The sequence below is a fragment of the Chrysemys picta genome, chromosome 5 (assembly GCF_011386835.1).
Source record: "Chrysemys picta bellii isolate R12L10 chromosome 5, ASM1138683v2, whole genome shotgun sequence".
Lineage (NCBI taxonomy): Eukaryota > Metazoa > Chordata > Testudines > Emydidae > Chrysemys > Chrysemys picta.
Genome location: NC_088795.1, coordinates 81,204,964 through 81,220,399, shown reverse-complemented (window position 1 = coordinate 81,220,399; position 15,436 = coordinate 81,204,964). Strand labels below are relative to the sequence as shown.

General features: G+C 41.6%; 1 protein-coding gene across 4 annotated transcripts in view; it reads right to left on the bottom strand.

Moving 5' to 3' along the window:
* STOX2 (storkhead box 2) overlaps window positions 1–15,436 on the bottom strand; it is a 202,667-nt gene that overhangs the window by 151,344 nt on the left and 35,887 nt on the right. Inside the window, exon 1 of one of the 4 annotated variants that reach the window (XM_065596758.1) lies at window positions 5,856–5,973. The exons of 2 other annotated variants lie outside the window; for them this stretch is intronic. Coding sequence is in view for 1 of the 2 variants with exons in the window: in XM_065596756.1 (XP_065452828.1) it covers window positions 5,856–5,883 (28 nt within the window). In the remaining variant the exon portion in view is untranslated. Of the gene's footprint in view, window positions 1–5,855; window positions 5,974–15,436 lie in introns of those variants that run through there. One more of the 4 variants, XM_065596756.1, reaches the window with a different exon arrangement.

The window sequence follows — 15,436 nt, the reverse complement described above, 5'->3', positions numbered from 1 at the left end:
GAGCCATTTCACCAGGACATTGCAACAATGGAGAAATGCTATCAGTGCAAATGGAGCCCATCAATGCTTACAGACTATTGCTGGACAGTGACAAGAGATGCTCTATTTAATGAATACAAGAGACAAGCCAAGAAGCGCCAAGTAGACACTGAATAGGACTAAACTATGTACATAATAATTTTTTGCCTTTTGTTTCATAATAAATTTTATTTATATAACCCTTTTGCTGATTTTTAAAGTGTTACATAAACAGGACAGGTGAAATATCATGTAAAGCAACCAAACACATGAAAAGACCTAGGTTTACAAATTATGATTAAAACTCTACTATCTACACAATATACATAGACATAAAATGTAAAAACTTAAGTATCTTAGAAACAGTAGCCAATCAGTTGTTTTAATTGTCATATTTGAATTCAGCACATCAAAATACATAATAAATAGCACACAAAAATTGTAGACCAGTGTAACAGTCAGCATGCCATAACATATTCAAACTTCTCCAATGTGTTATGCTGGAATTAGTATGAAAAGAGTTGATTTTTGGCAGTGGTTCCTACAACCTAAAAGTAACTGTAACTTGCTGTATACTAGTAAGGTTACCATCAAAAGCAGATTTGGTTCTGCACAAGAGATGATGTCAGGGATGAGGTGGAAGCTAACTGGTTAGCAACAATTTATTTGTATACAGCACTGACACATTGTAAAACATCAGCAAAACGCTATGGACTCTGAGTTAATCCAAAACAAAACTTAATATTTTAAAAGGTGCCACGAAAGTCTCACCAGATTGGCTTCTACGTGATGTCTAACATTACATTTCAGCCAGCAGAATCCATTTAAATGCCAATAGTTGAAATGTGCAAAATGGGAGTATGCTCATTAGTGAGAGCTCACTAGTGTATGCTCATCCAGAGAACTGTAGTAGATAGGTCATCACAAACACAACTCTCTCTGTATGAGAACTCTAGCGGAGAAGCCAGTTAAAAACATAAAACAGGGCTATAAATGGCAAGCAAGTTATATGAATTTAATTCTAACAGCCATGGTTTAGGATGATGTTGCTAAGATTGGTCCATAAAAGCATCAGAGGAGTGGGTTTCACATTTATATAATTTATAATGCATCAGTACTTCCACTGCACTATATTTTTCTGGTGTTATATCAAGCCTTAGAAATAGAAAATACAGTTGCTATAAGCTGAAACTTGCCATTTCAAAAAATTAATATGAAGTCTTAAAACATACACACACACTTTTTAAAATTAACCCCAGCCCTAATAAAAATCTGCTTGGAAGTTCTTAAAGAGATTCCAGTTTTAGAAAAGAAATGGACGTTAACTGCTTCAAAGGCAGATTTCTCTACCCATGGGTAGGGATGGGGATAAAGTTAATTTTTTTGTGTTAAAACTTTAAGCTTCAGATACTAAAATCAGTCTGTCAGACATCCAAAATGCTTTCAAAATGCTGCAAAAAAATGTTTTAAATGATTAAGTTCAGTTTGAATTAAGATTGCATTGCAATTCATACGACTGTGCCCTTTCTTGTAAAAATTAATATAATTACTGATTATTAGCCAGACTGAGAATTTTCCAGCCTTTGTTCCTTTCTATCACAGCCTTGCTACTTTAGTTACATAATGTGTTAGTAGGTCATCAGATTATTCCTTCATGTCAGCTCTCAATGTAAAGGACATTTATTACAATTATGTTTCTTTGTCTGCTATTAACTGCATTTTCATTATATCGTGTGACTAGATACAGAAAACTTGACTCTTCCAGCTCTATGACAATTATTACAACGCACTTTAGATTACCACAATTTCAATGGATGCTGGTGCCTAAAAGATAAATAGAAGTTTCAGCCGAGCAGGAGAACGAGTCAGAGATGGAATGCAGCAAATATTTAAAATTAATTTTAATAGTCAAATCTATTTCCATAGCTGGATATTTAAAGAAAAGCACGTACATACACTCTCTCTCAGCTAATAATGTTTCATCCAAACATTCTTTGGGAGGGGTTGTTTTTCATTTTTTAAACAACATTCATTGCGGCTTTGGCTTGGCTGCCCAACTCTATGCTAGCATTTTGCTGGATCAGGACATCACCTCACAAGGGAAACTGTTAAAGCCTCACTGCTAGATATTTTTAAAACCCACTGGACATCCACACTCTAAAAATTCTGTGCACGTTCATACTACATACATAATTAACAGGATTTATATCATAGTAGGGTCCAAAATGCACTAGTTGCTATCAAAAACGGATAAATCAGCCGCGATGCTTGTAAAGGCCTTACATTCAATTTGATGGCATTGTTGTTTGTTTGTATGTATGTATGTAACATAACTTTTGAACACCACAGCTGATCAATTCCAAAATTCCAGGGAATGTTCTAGGTATCAGTGGCCAGAATCCTACTAATTTGGGGGAGAAACGTGGGACAAATGGAGCCCCTGCCATCTGATTAGCAGACTGCTTCAAGCACCTCTGCAATTGTCTACAGATCAAACAACTGATTGAAGGCACCCATTAATACCTTCCCACATCATAATACCCCTGCTCGTCCTCCCAAGAGAGTTTAACATGTTGACACCCTGAATGATTTATAAACCAGAATAAGAGAAGAATAATGGGGGAGAGGAAATGGAGGGACAAGGGAACACAAACACAGCCCCTAGTGCGAGAGAATGACAGGCCCAGGGATGGAGAGAATGGAGAGTCACACACAGCTGCTTGTAGAGGTAGGGGGGAGACTGGGGGAAGCTGGCATAGGGGAAGAGTGGGAGGGAACACAGAGTCCCTGGCATGCAGGGCATGGGGGTGCACAGAGACATGTTGGTATGGGGGCAGAGAGAATGAGGGGAGTTGCAAGATGTCCCTACAAAACAGGGACAAACGGGGGAAAGGGGGAGGGAGAGAAGAGATGGAGGAATGCCAGGAGCCCCTGGTGTGTGCAATAAGCTTGGTCTGCACAAGCTATGAAGTGTGTGATCCCCCTCCCCTAGGAAATACTATTGCTAGTGTACATACTGTGTGTGAATGCCCAGTGTGTTATACAAGCACATACAAAAGTGGTATTACATTTTTGTATGTCTATACTTACGCACACACACACACACAGAGGAAGGAAGGAAGGAAGGAAGAATCCTGCCCTGGCATGGGAATTATCAACATGACCTAATAGGAATTTTCCATTCCTAACTTCCATGATCTTTGGTAGCTTCTCTTCTACCTTTTTTTATTACTTAAACATTTTTCTCCCCAAATACAATGTGAACATATTTGTTCTCTCTCTCTCTCACACATGCAGAGCATTTCCTCATTTGACGCTAGCTTATTTTACACATTAGTCAAGGGGAAAAAATATCAGATTGCTCCATTACATACTACGTACTTTGGATTTAATTTTCATCCTGTTTCCAAACATTCATAACAGGAACATGTAGGAAAAAGTTTCCAACCTTCTTTCATTCAAAGTTAAATGTGTGTGTGTGTGTGTGTGTGTGTGTGTGTGTGTGTGTGTGTGTGTGTGTGTGTGTGTGTGTGTGTGTGTGTGTGTGTGTGTGTGAAAAAAATGCAGTAAAGCAGGACTTTTTTTTTTTTTTAAACACATGAACGTGTGCACTCACAAGGGCACACACACACTAAAAGAAAGGACAAACTGGTTTATCTCCCAGGCTAAAAAAACTTCCATGACACTCAGTTTCAACCTCAAGCACATTTTATCAGCTACATTTGTAATTCCTCTAAACAGGAGCTCAAAAATGGAAATGCATCTATGTGTACATTGTTTTAGTGATGAATTTGTAATGCATCTTTTTCTTTTAAAAACAAACTATTGTATCTTAAAAGTTTACAAAACATTTAGGTTTCCAGAAAAACAAAAAACAGAGAGAGAGAGAGAAACTCCTTCCATGCCAACATCACTCACCTCTGAGAAATTACTAGAATATATCTCTACCCCGATATAACGCGGTCCTCGAGAGCCAAAAATCCCTAACGCGTTATAGATGAAACCCCGTTATATCGGGGTAGCAGCAGCAGGGCTCCAGCGGTAATTTAAAGGGCCCGGGGCTCCCCACAGCAGCCGGAGCCCAGGGCCCTTTAAATCGCCGGCGAGCCCCACTGCCGCAGCTCCAGGGTAGCAGCAGCAGGGCTCCAGCAGTGATTTAAAGATCCCCGGGCTCCAGCCGCTGCAGGGAGCCCAGGCCCTTTAAATCACCAGCCGAGCCCCGCTGCTGCAGCTCCGGGGTGGGGGCGGCAGGGCTCCAGCGGTGATTTAAAGGGCCCGGGGCTCCCCGCAGCAGCCGGAGCCCCAAGCCCTTTAAAGTGCCGCCCGAGCCGGAGCCCCGGGGTTACCGTGCAATATGCGAACCCATGTTATATCGGGTCGCGTTATATCGGGGTAGAGGTGTATAATGTTTTACAAACACCATCACTGTAGGCATGCATGTCATTTTGCAAAGAGAATCCAGTTTCACCTAATGCATCTGTGTGGGGGCCAGTGGAAAAAGAAAAGGACATGTACTGGAGCTCCTCCTCCCTTCAGTGCTTTCATTCAGAAGAATGTGCAAATGCAGAGTGGAGGCTTGCTTGTGCTGTCTGTACCAAGGAACAGAGTTAGGCTAGGTTGCGGCCCTCATTCTACCCAGTTCCCTTGTACATAGGCTTGGAGAATGTGGAAAGTTGGTAGTGGAAAGAGTGGATACTACATTGTTTCCAGAAATATAACAGAGGTAGCCAAGTGAATACAGTAACTCCTCACTAAACATTGTAGTTATGTTCCTGAAAAATACGACTTTAAGTGAAATGATATTAAGCGAATCCAATTTCCCCATAAGAATTAATGTAAATGGGGGGGGGGGTTAGGTTCCAGGGAAATTTTTTTTTTGCCAGACAAAAGGCATTATATACATTTTAAACAAGCAATTTAATACAGGTATGAGGTTTAAACAATTTTTAAACAAGCAATTTAATACTACGCTGGGGGTGAGTAGTGTGCACGTGCTATGTGTTTACAAACATACTGTACATACAGTACAGTACTATAGTTGGGAGGTGCCCCTGCCTTACCCCACACAGGCACAGCCCACTGGTACTGGAGATGAGGCAAGCAAGGAGGCTGCAGGTGCTGTAGGCTAAGAGAAGCACATTGCGCAGTAGCGGCAGCTTCCCCTACTCTGCAAGCATCAGGGGCAGGGGGTGGGGGAGCTCAACCCTCAGCCCGCCCACTCCCTCGCTTCCCCCAAGCCTCCATCCTTGACCTGCCTCTTCTCCCCCCCCCCGACCTCCTCCCCCTTTACTTCCCACGCAGTGTCCTCGCTCCCCCCCCCCTGCTAAACCCCCACAAGCCAGCTGATTGCTGCTGGCAGGAGGCAGGGAAGGGAGGGGGAGCCTGCACACCGAGTCCTCGCTCCTTCCCCTTCTCTGGGGCAATCAGCTGGCTTGCAGTGTTTAGGGGGCAGGACTCAGCGCGCAGGCTCCCCCTCCCTCCCCCCCTGCCTCCTGCCCAGGGCAATCAGCTGGCTTGCGGTGTTGGGGAGGCAGGGGGAGCCTGCACGCTGAGTCCTCACTCCTCCCCACTCCCTTCTGCCCCCAAAACGCCGCAAGCCAGCTGATTGTCGGGGGCGGAGGCACTGATCCGCGGGGTCTGCCAGCAGGAGGGAGGCGCTGTGTGTGTGTGGGGTGGGGGGGCGCGTAGGGAGGCTGCCAGCTATGGAGAAAGCAGGCAGCCAAACAACACAAGAGTGGAGCATTGCACAACTTTAAATGAGCATGTTCCCTAATTGATCAGCAATTAACAACGAAACAACGGTAACCAGGACGACTTAAAGTGAGGAGTTACTGTACCTTTCCCCTTCCAGTTCCTCAGGATCATTATGGCCTGCTCCTATCTTCCACAGGCATTATGTCTCCAGGTCCCTTCTCCCAATATCCTAACATGGATCTTGTTCAAAGAGCCACAACTAAACCCAGAAGTTTGCAAGGAGTGGTTTAATGATTTACTCAGTCCAAAAAAAATAAATCAATAAGGCAGCATTACCGGTTCAACAAATATTTGTTTCAATAACATTCAAAAGTGCTTACTTCTACAGTTATTTTGCCTCTAGGTTCATGTGTTAGGGCAACTGTCTTTGAAATATAATCTGTAGCTGACATACAACATATGATGTAGTACTTCATCAAGTAGCACCACCCTGAAAATCAACTGTCGTCAAGTACCAGGGCACATCTCTGGGGCCTTATCATGGTGAAACTACTGAAGCATCATTTGAAAGTTAATTAAAAAAAAAAAAGCAGCTAATTAAATTTATAAACTGATTCCAGTTAACCAGAACCCCAAATACACCGCTACCGTGATATAACCCGACCCAAAATAACACAAATTTGGATATAACGCAGTAAAACAGTGCTCTGGGCGGGCGGGGCTGTGCACTCTGGTGGATCAAAGCAAGTTCAATATAACGCAGTTTCACCTATAACGCAGTAAGATTTTTTGGTTCCCGAGGACAGCGTTCTATCGAGGTAAAGGTGTATATTTTCCCAGTCCTCTACTCTCTTGCTCCTTAGTCAAACCCAGCTCAGGGCAGATACTGGTCTTCATTACACCCACAGCAATTCCATTGGATTTACACCAATGTAAATTAGGACAGAATATGGTACTAAGTCACTATTCTGGAGTGCTACAAAACTTTTTCCTTGCCCTACATTTCCTTGGTTTCCACTGAAGGGGAATTACTATCAGAAGCAACAACAGCCATTTCCTGTTAACTGTCAATAATGTGAGAAAGTGTTTTTGTTTTTTTAGAACTTTCATTTTGAGGCACCTCAAACTGCAATAGTTGAACAAAAATCCAGTTGAAAGAATGACTATATTCATTATCTGCCTCAGGCAAAGCAGCTGAGTTTAGCTAACACATTGTCACTAACTATAACCTTCTTCCTAGCATGGTCATAAATTAATACCTTCATCCTTGGTTTACCTGGCCACAGTCAACACTAGGCTTCCCCCTACAATGTGCTGGCTAACCTTGAGCACTTCTCTATCTGTGTCTACATTGGGGGGGGAGGTGCATGAGGGACTGATCCTGGAGCCCCCTGACTGCACCCAAGGTGCTGCATGCACACTCTCTCCACTGCACAATGGAGCTTCCCAAGCTCCCGGACAGGGGTTCTCAAACTTCATTGCACCGCAACCCCCTTTTGACAACAAAAATTACATGACCCCAGGAGGGGGAACTGAAGCCTGAGCCCGCCCGAGCTCCGCCACCCAGGGGAGAGACCGGGGGGGGGGGGGGGGGGAGAAGGGAAGCTGAAGCACCCTGCCCGTCCTGGGCGGGGACCATATCCAAAGCCCAAGGGCTTCATCCCCAGGTGGGGGAACTGTAGCCTGATCCTGCCACCCAAGGCTGAAGCCCTTGGGCTTTGGCCCCAGGCAGTGGGACTTGGGCTTCGGCCTCAGGCCCCAGCAAGACAAATGCCAATCCTGGCAACCCCATTAGAACATGGTTGCAACCCACTTTGAGGTCCCAACCCACAGTTTGAGAACCACTGCTCTAGGAGGAATTGTGCTTCCTTAGGCATAATCCCTCCTAGAGTAGCACAGCTCTGCGCCACATCCAACATAGCACAGAATTTGGCCCTTTGGTAGCTGACTTCATTGCATGCTTACCTGTACTGACAGAAATAAATCTCAGCTTTTCCCTTAAATTTACAGATTTTTTTCTTACCCTTTATAAAAAGCCCTTCAGAGTACTGAGGAAGTCAACACTGGAATGCCTTTTTGTGTAACTATCTACTAATAAAACCAATAGGACCAAATTCTGCTCTTAGCTTCCAGAGTACAAAATTGGGAGTAACTTCATCCAAGACAGAGTTATTTATATTTACACTGATATGACAGACAGCAGGGTCTGGCCCATTGTCACTCATTAATACATCCTTCCCTGTGACACTTCAGAACTGTACCTGAGTTTCATTTCAGACTTCTCCACTAAGAAACTGCTGAGATTAGATAGTCATTATTCACTATTTTTTAAATGCTGTCAGAACTAGTTCTAAAAAAGTAAAACCTAACCATAACTTAGTCATTTGAACACTAATTGAGACCTAAAATGCTGCTGGAGGTTCTCAAGTAGGCAGGGTGGATAAAAATCAATGATTAAAAAATCTTTTTTTGTTTTTTTGTTTTAAATTTAAATCAATTTTTTTGATAAAATGCTTTTTGAGGAAAAAACCTATCTAAAGATAGTTTTAATTAAGATACATTATAGCTCAAAGATATCTCATCATGAATTAGAATTTATAATCCCTATTCCTATAGTATGAGACAATATATTCATGTAATGTTTAAGAAAAGTTTTGTAAATGAGTTCCAATAGTTCATGGATTAGGGACCCAATCTTATGGGGCTCCCAGGGCTTCTGTATGGTTTATTTAGGTTAATATTTCTACCTACCCAATGGGACTCAGTGCTCATCCTAGAAGATACCATCAGAGATGCTTAGTTTTGCAGTTTTCAAACTGTGGATTTGTGTCTCCAGAGATAACATGCTTGTTAACAACAAAAATGTTTTTAAATAAATAAATAAAATATAGAGGTGATAAATAACGGACCTCAACCCTATTGTCCCTCTGCAAATTTGTGTACACAGAGTCAATCCCTTACCTCTCTCTAAAAGTGCAAAGTTTCAAAAAGTTCAATGAATAGAAGATTGTTGGGGGCGGAATAGATATGGACAAGGAGAAGAAGTCTGGAGAGAAATGTGAGAAGGGAGGGACAGGCAGTAGAAACAAAAGTGAAACTGTTTGAACAGCGTACTCCAGAAGTCTTGAGGTCTTTCTGAGTGTAGCCTTCATTGATTTGAGATCTACCATACCATTTTCTCACTAGAAGGGAAAACCTATAATGGCAGCAGAAGCTCAAGCAACAGTCACTTCTAATTTGTTCACTATAAGGGCAGATTTGAACCCCCTCCAACATCCCTGCCCCTGGCTGAGTTCTACTTATTTGAGGATCTGTCTCATGGCTCACCACGAAACTGAAAAAGGCTTTAGGAGCCACTTTATGGATGCAGTGTAGCCCAAAAAAAGAAATCACACTCAAAACAAAAAAGCACTGTAAAGCCAGCGTGGGTGAACATGAAATTGTGTAAAGGAAGGCATAAAAGAAGAACGCTGAGGGGAGAAAATAGGAGATACAGAGACTGACAGACAAAATAGAGAGGGAAGTTGTAGAGAATGGGAGGAAGGAAAAAAAATGGAAAGAGGTAGAAGGAAAAGCTAAGAAGATTTCCAAAGTTAGAAAAAAACAAAAACACCAATGCAAAATAAATAAATAAATAAAAAACCCACACACAAAAGATTAAACAGTCAGCACTTTATATATCAGTTATATTCATGATATTTTTGTTTATTGTAATGTTGAACTATTATTCAAAATGCCTGCAGTCTCCTGAAGAAAAACAATGGTCCAAATAAACACAAGAAGGTAAGTAATTTAAAAACAGAAGAGAAAGAATACCAATAAGAAAAACCCAGGGAAAAGACAGATGCACAATACCCACATTCTACCCAAAATTTTAACTACACTCATTTGTTGTGTTTACAAATGATTCCTAGGAAGTCGCCTCTAATTCTATTAAGTTCCCATTAACGTGGTGCACTAGCTTATGGAAAGAAGCTATTTCACCCATTCGCTCGGGTCTTGATGCTGCGCTATTAAAGACACCGGGAGTATTGCCACTGATTGCAACGAGCACAGGATCAAACCCTGAAACCAGTATTTCAGGGCTGGTGGAAGTAGATTTCACCATCTAGACAGCAATAATAGTTTTACATAGCAAATAGCTAGTTCCACCAGTTTCTGCAATTTTGAAATATTAATACAGCTGTCAATTATCTAGCAAACTAAATACTTTTTACATTTACACCCCTACAATCATAAAGAAACTACATTTTATGGAGGTTTCACTTGAGGTTTCTTGACTCAATAGGTCTCTGAAGTTTTCACCAACCTCTTATTCTTAATTTTAGATCTGCTTTGAAGTGACTAGTTATTAATGTAAATTTTTAGCAATGTTTTAATCATGGGTGAGCCCAGTGACTTGGCAGCATTTCTATCGCATTTCTAACACCAGGGGTGTTCCCATCTTATAGACAGGCAGATTTTAAATAAGTAAAAAGGCTCGGTTGAGGAAGTGATAAAGTCCAATTGTTGTTTAATTATACTTAGCTCTTAGATGGTGCTTTTCATCTGTAGATTTCAAAGTGCTTTACAAGAGAGGAAAAGTACCATTATATCCTTTTCAAGATGGGGAAACTGAGGCACAGATTAAATGACTTGCCAAAGTTCACATAGCAGGTCAGGGCAAAGCTAAGGGACCTGCTAGCACAAGTATGTACTTAAACAGTAAAGCAAATGAAGTTATTATCTGCATTCCATCAACTGCTGTACCATATGGTTACACATGGGCACAAGTCCAAACCAAGCATCTAAACTAATTCTGACTGCTAATAAAACAAACAACAAAATTCACAGCTTCACATTAACTAGTATTATCCTTTAAGCATTTCCTATATTTGTTCTGAAGATACACTACCAAATACTAGGTTTAAACATATGGACAAGCTCCATCATGAGACCTTTAATCCTGCATCCCCCTTCCCTAGTATATAGTAAAATTTTGTAAAATTATTTATTACATGGTTCAGCCGTGTCCTGTCTAGAGAAACCACAGACCCTGCTAACAAGAACTGTATTTAAACATGGCTTTTGCTAAAACAGATTCAATCTCTGATTACACATGTACTGAAATCAAGCAAATAGGTAGAATCATTAAAATAAAATTAACCTTCAACAATAACAACAGAAAATCTTAGAGCTGAAAAGATTGCTATTCAGATGCCAAGATGTTCTATTGTTCCTTGGAATCCAAATGGAAAGAAATACCAAGCTTCAACTAAAATCCTGCAGGCACCAGCAATTTGATTTGTTAAGAAGTGAAAGTTGAATAAAAGATATTGATGTTTACGTAGCACAGACACTGATTTCCTAAAGACTTGCACAGGAAAAATATTTACTTTATGTTTGAATATCACATATCTTAACAAAAAATGTAAAATGTCCCTCTTTTCTTCATGCCTACCCTGCTTTGCTGTCTCACTGTTTGAAGCCCTATGCACTTTTTCATCTATGTTTTGGACATGTCCATAGGTTCATCTCTTCCATTCATGTCACTGCTACTGGTCCTCCGAATGACTGCAGTGCTTGCTGAAGAGAAATAGCATGCTCATATCACAGCCATCCTCCTATGCACCTGGTCTACTGTCCTGGAGATCCAATATTTGCTAAGTATCAGAGGGGTAGCCGTGTTAGTCTGAATCTGTAAAAAGCAACAGAGGGTCCTGTAGCACCTTTAAGACTAACAGAAGTATTGGGAGCATAAGCTTTCGTGGGTAAGAGACTTGCATCTGAAGAAGTGAGGTTCTTACCCACGAAAGCTTATGCTCCCAATATTTGCTAGTTCCTCCATCCTGGTTACAAAATTGTGTCATCTTTCAATTTTTATTTTTGGATGACTGAAACATTTGGCAGAAGAGAACGTTTGACTCTTTGCGGTCAAAACTTGATGCCCTCATCTGGATGCTCTAGGCTGACACCACCATGATGCAGAAATCTCCTATACAGACTAAAATCTTCATTCTTGAGCTCCACCTCAAATCCAGGATTGATATGATCTGGATAGCAAGCTCTCTCCCTACCAACATGCTTTAAAGAAAATCATCACTACCACTGGTCCAATTACACTGAGATCAAATACATACACTTCTAGCTTGGATATGCTTGTAAGAATGTTACTTTATGCCTCACATCCATTGAGGCTATTCCCCTCTCAGCTAGTATAGGTTCGCTCTTACTGAATCGGGAAGCACAGGTGGACAAACCAGTTCAGACAAAACCTGCCCAAACCTTCACCATGCTTGAACAGAACCCAAGTCAAATTTAATGTTGTGGAAGCTTCCAAAGCACAGGGATTTCCTTCAACACTCAAAGGAAACTGAGACCAGTCACTCTGTGTTTTTCCCCCTATGCATTCCCTTTCCTGAAGGCTTTGCCAAACTAGGTCTGAAGTACATCATATCAGATAAAAATGAAAAACAATGGCCATGATTCTAATTTAAACCATGACCTCTTTCCACCATTCTGTCAGTGTAAAAGGGGCTAAGTTTAAATAAGACTCCAGCCCTATATTTCCAAATTCTGCTTTGCAGTGACCACGGAGTCCATCTTTTGGCCTGCACCATCCTCACCTCAAGTCTTTCATAAACCCCGAAATCCTCACTCCCTTTGGCTACTCCCCTTTTCTGTAGTACAGGCATACTTCAGAAGGTGACTTGTTCTACCTCTCCCATCCTCTCTGGTGGAAGGTGGTTTTCTTCTTTCATATACTCCAGGGAATGACTGCAGCAACTGGGTGGTGGGAGTCTTCTCCTGGTATCTCCAATTCCAACAAAGTTACATCTATTGATATTTTTGGTCTGGCACCTGATTTTTAGATTCTATTGGGAAGTGCACATATTGCAGGCCAAACATTTCAAAAGACTCAAAATCACTGCAGACACAATAAAATGGCAGGTATCCACAGGGCAGTGCAATGCAGTAGATAAAATATGCATGCGACTGTGTCACCCTCTTGTGGCTGGCCCATGGATGGTGGCATACAGGCTTTTATCCTGGTAACTATTAGTGCAGCACTGTAGACCAGCATTGGGTAGCAGCCCAAATCCTGTTACAGGGCTTGAATATAAATATTATTATTTATAGGACAGTCTGAAGTCAACTGAGCCATAGTGACACTGTCAATATTTGATGCATGTTCATGCATGGTAAGTGGATATAAGGATTATGTTTTTCTAGCAATGTCTACTTTCTTGCTATGACCTCGATACATGAACACAGGTGTTCCTGTGATTTTGTTTCCAAACTGCAATTTTTTTTCCTGTGTATGGTGCTGTAAGAATTTAAAATGCACTGGTAACTGAGTCATAGGAGGCAATAATAAATATTTCACAATGCCCAGCGGGGTGCTAGGCATTTTACAACACAACACTGCCCTTAATCTCAACAGCTTTCTTTCCAATTTTAGACAGACAATGACAGAACTAAAAGAGCAATGAAACAACAGGGTTGGCGTGTGGAAGGACACACAGAGGTTCCCACTATAAAGATTGTATGGGTATTCAGAGAAAGCATGTAAATGAAAGTATTTGAATGTGTAGATGATAATGACCTTGTGTGCCAGCTTAAGAAGGATGTTCCATGCATAGGGGGTGACACCGAGAACAATGTGGGAGAGGTGGAAAGACGGAGCACTGAGGCTGGTATCATTACCTGAGCAGAGGGGGAGGCAACACCAAGACAAAGCTGGATATGCAAATGGGAGTGGAGTTATGCAGGACCCTGAAGGGGAGGACAAGCAGTTTATATTTGAGGAGAGGGAGAGCCAAGAGAGGGACAGTCAGGCCATGTCTACACTCGCACTTATGTCAGTAAAACTTTTGTTGCTCAAGGGTGTGAAAAACAGAGGTGATGGCCAGGGGAGCCAGAAGCCTGAGGATGGGTGCCCTTGCTGGACTATGGAGGGGGAATATACAGGTGCAGTTGCCCTGAACTGTGACAGATCCCCAGGCAAGGAAGATGAGCATACAAACCACAGCTGCTAAGAACTAGTAGAGGACTCTTTATGCCTCAGATAAATCAGTGGGGAGGAAAAGTTGCAGTAGTGAAGAAAGGGGATGATTAGAGCCTGTACAAAAGTTTGAGCAGTAAAGATGGAGCAGGTTTGATACTTAGAAGGTTTGTGGAGGATACAGCAGCAGGTTTCCATGGACATGTGGGGTGAAGGAGAGATAGGAACTGAAGAGGAACCCCAGAAAGGCCTGAATGACAGAAAGATAGTGTTGTCAACAATGAGAGTGACTAGGGCAAGTCAAGAGGGTTTTAAAAGGAAACAGAGGATTTCACTTTTGGTTATGTGTGGTTTAAGTTGCCAGTGAGACATCTAGGAATAAGTGTCACAAGACAGGCTGCAATGCAGAACAACATGGAGGGAAATAAGTCAGGCATGAAGAGGTAGACTTGTGAGCAGTCAGTATAGAAACAGTAGCTGAAACCATGTTAGCAGAGAAAAAAGAGGGACCGGTGAGGAGAGCACCAAATGGAATCTTCACGAATGGCAAGAACTTGCCAAAGCAGCGGCTGAAGAAACAGCTAAAGAGGCAGAAGGAGAACCAGCAGGAGGAGGAGGAGGAGGAGGGAGTATTCAGTGTTAAAAGCAGGGGAGGCCAAGGAGAAGGACAAAGAAGTACAGGTCCTAAGATATGCCCATAAAAAGGTCATTTAAAAAAAAATCTGATGAGAGTGGGTTGAGTGAAGTGGAAAGGTCAGCAGCTAGACTGGAGATCAAGAAGAAGAGTTTTGCTCACATTTACAGGGATGAGTGGGAAGAAGAAAAGTAGTGTTCTTGAAAACAGAACCCTGAAGTCAGGTAGCTGGTATGTGAAGGAAGAAGCAAGTTTTAGTGTAGCTACTTTGCTATAAGGTGTGAATATATTTGCCTTCGTATGTCAGGTTAACATCATGAGAGCCTAAAACATTTCAACAAAACAAAACCCCACATTTTTGCAGTTCATCATTAAAACTTCATTCACCTTCTCACCCCTCTCAAGAGAAAAGGTTTCTGGCCACATCCCTTTTATATGCCATATTATGATTTCCTCTCTCAATGTCACGTAATAGTGAGGCCTGAAAAAACCTAGTGACCAGTTTCAAAACAAAGGTTCTGTGTTTACTTCCACATACTTTGTAGTATGTGGTTGAACATGAACGATAATGTTCATTATTTCCTCCAATTATTACCAGATTTCACACCCTTTCCTCTCAGTTATGAGAAACTGAGCCCTTTCCCTTCCTCAACAACAAACTTTTCTGCAGTCATAGCTGGTTTCCTTCCTTGCTGGAGATCTATACAGAGCAGATACTCTTTAGGTTTCTGGTTTTGTCTTGAAAATTCCAATTCCTCCTTACATTGCCCAAGAAAAGATTTTTACTGTTATTTGTGATATAACCTAGTCCAAATCCTTTAATTTGTTTAAGGAAAATAATTCACAGGAAGATTATGGAGTTTTTATACAGACACTATAAATGCAGCTCTATAGCGTGCCACTGTGTTCAATAGCTGGATCACAACTGAACACAATAGCAAGACCCAGAATAGCTAGCCGGCCAAATTATGCAAACAACTGATTAAAGCAACTACCAAAATATCAGAGACAGAGGCTCAATACACTTCCTGCCTCACATGACTTTTTCCCTTTACTCATTAAGCTAGACACAATACCCTGTCCAGAGCTTGCTTGGCAGCTAATAG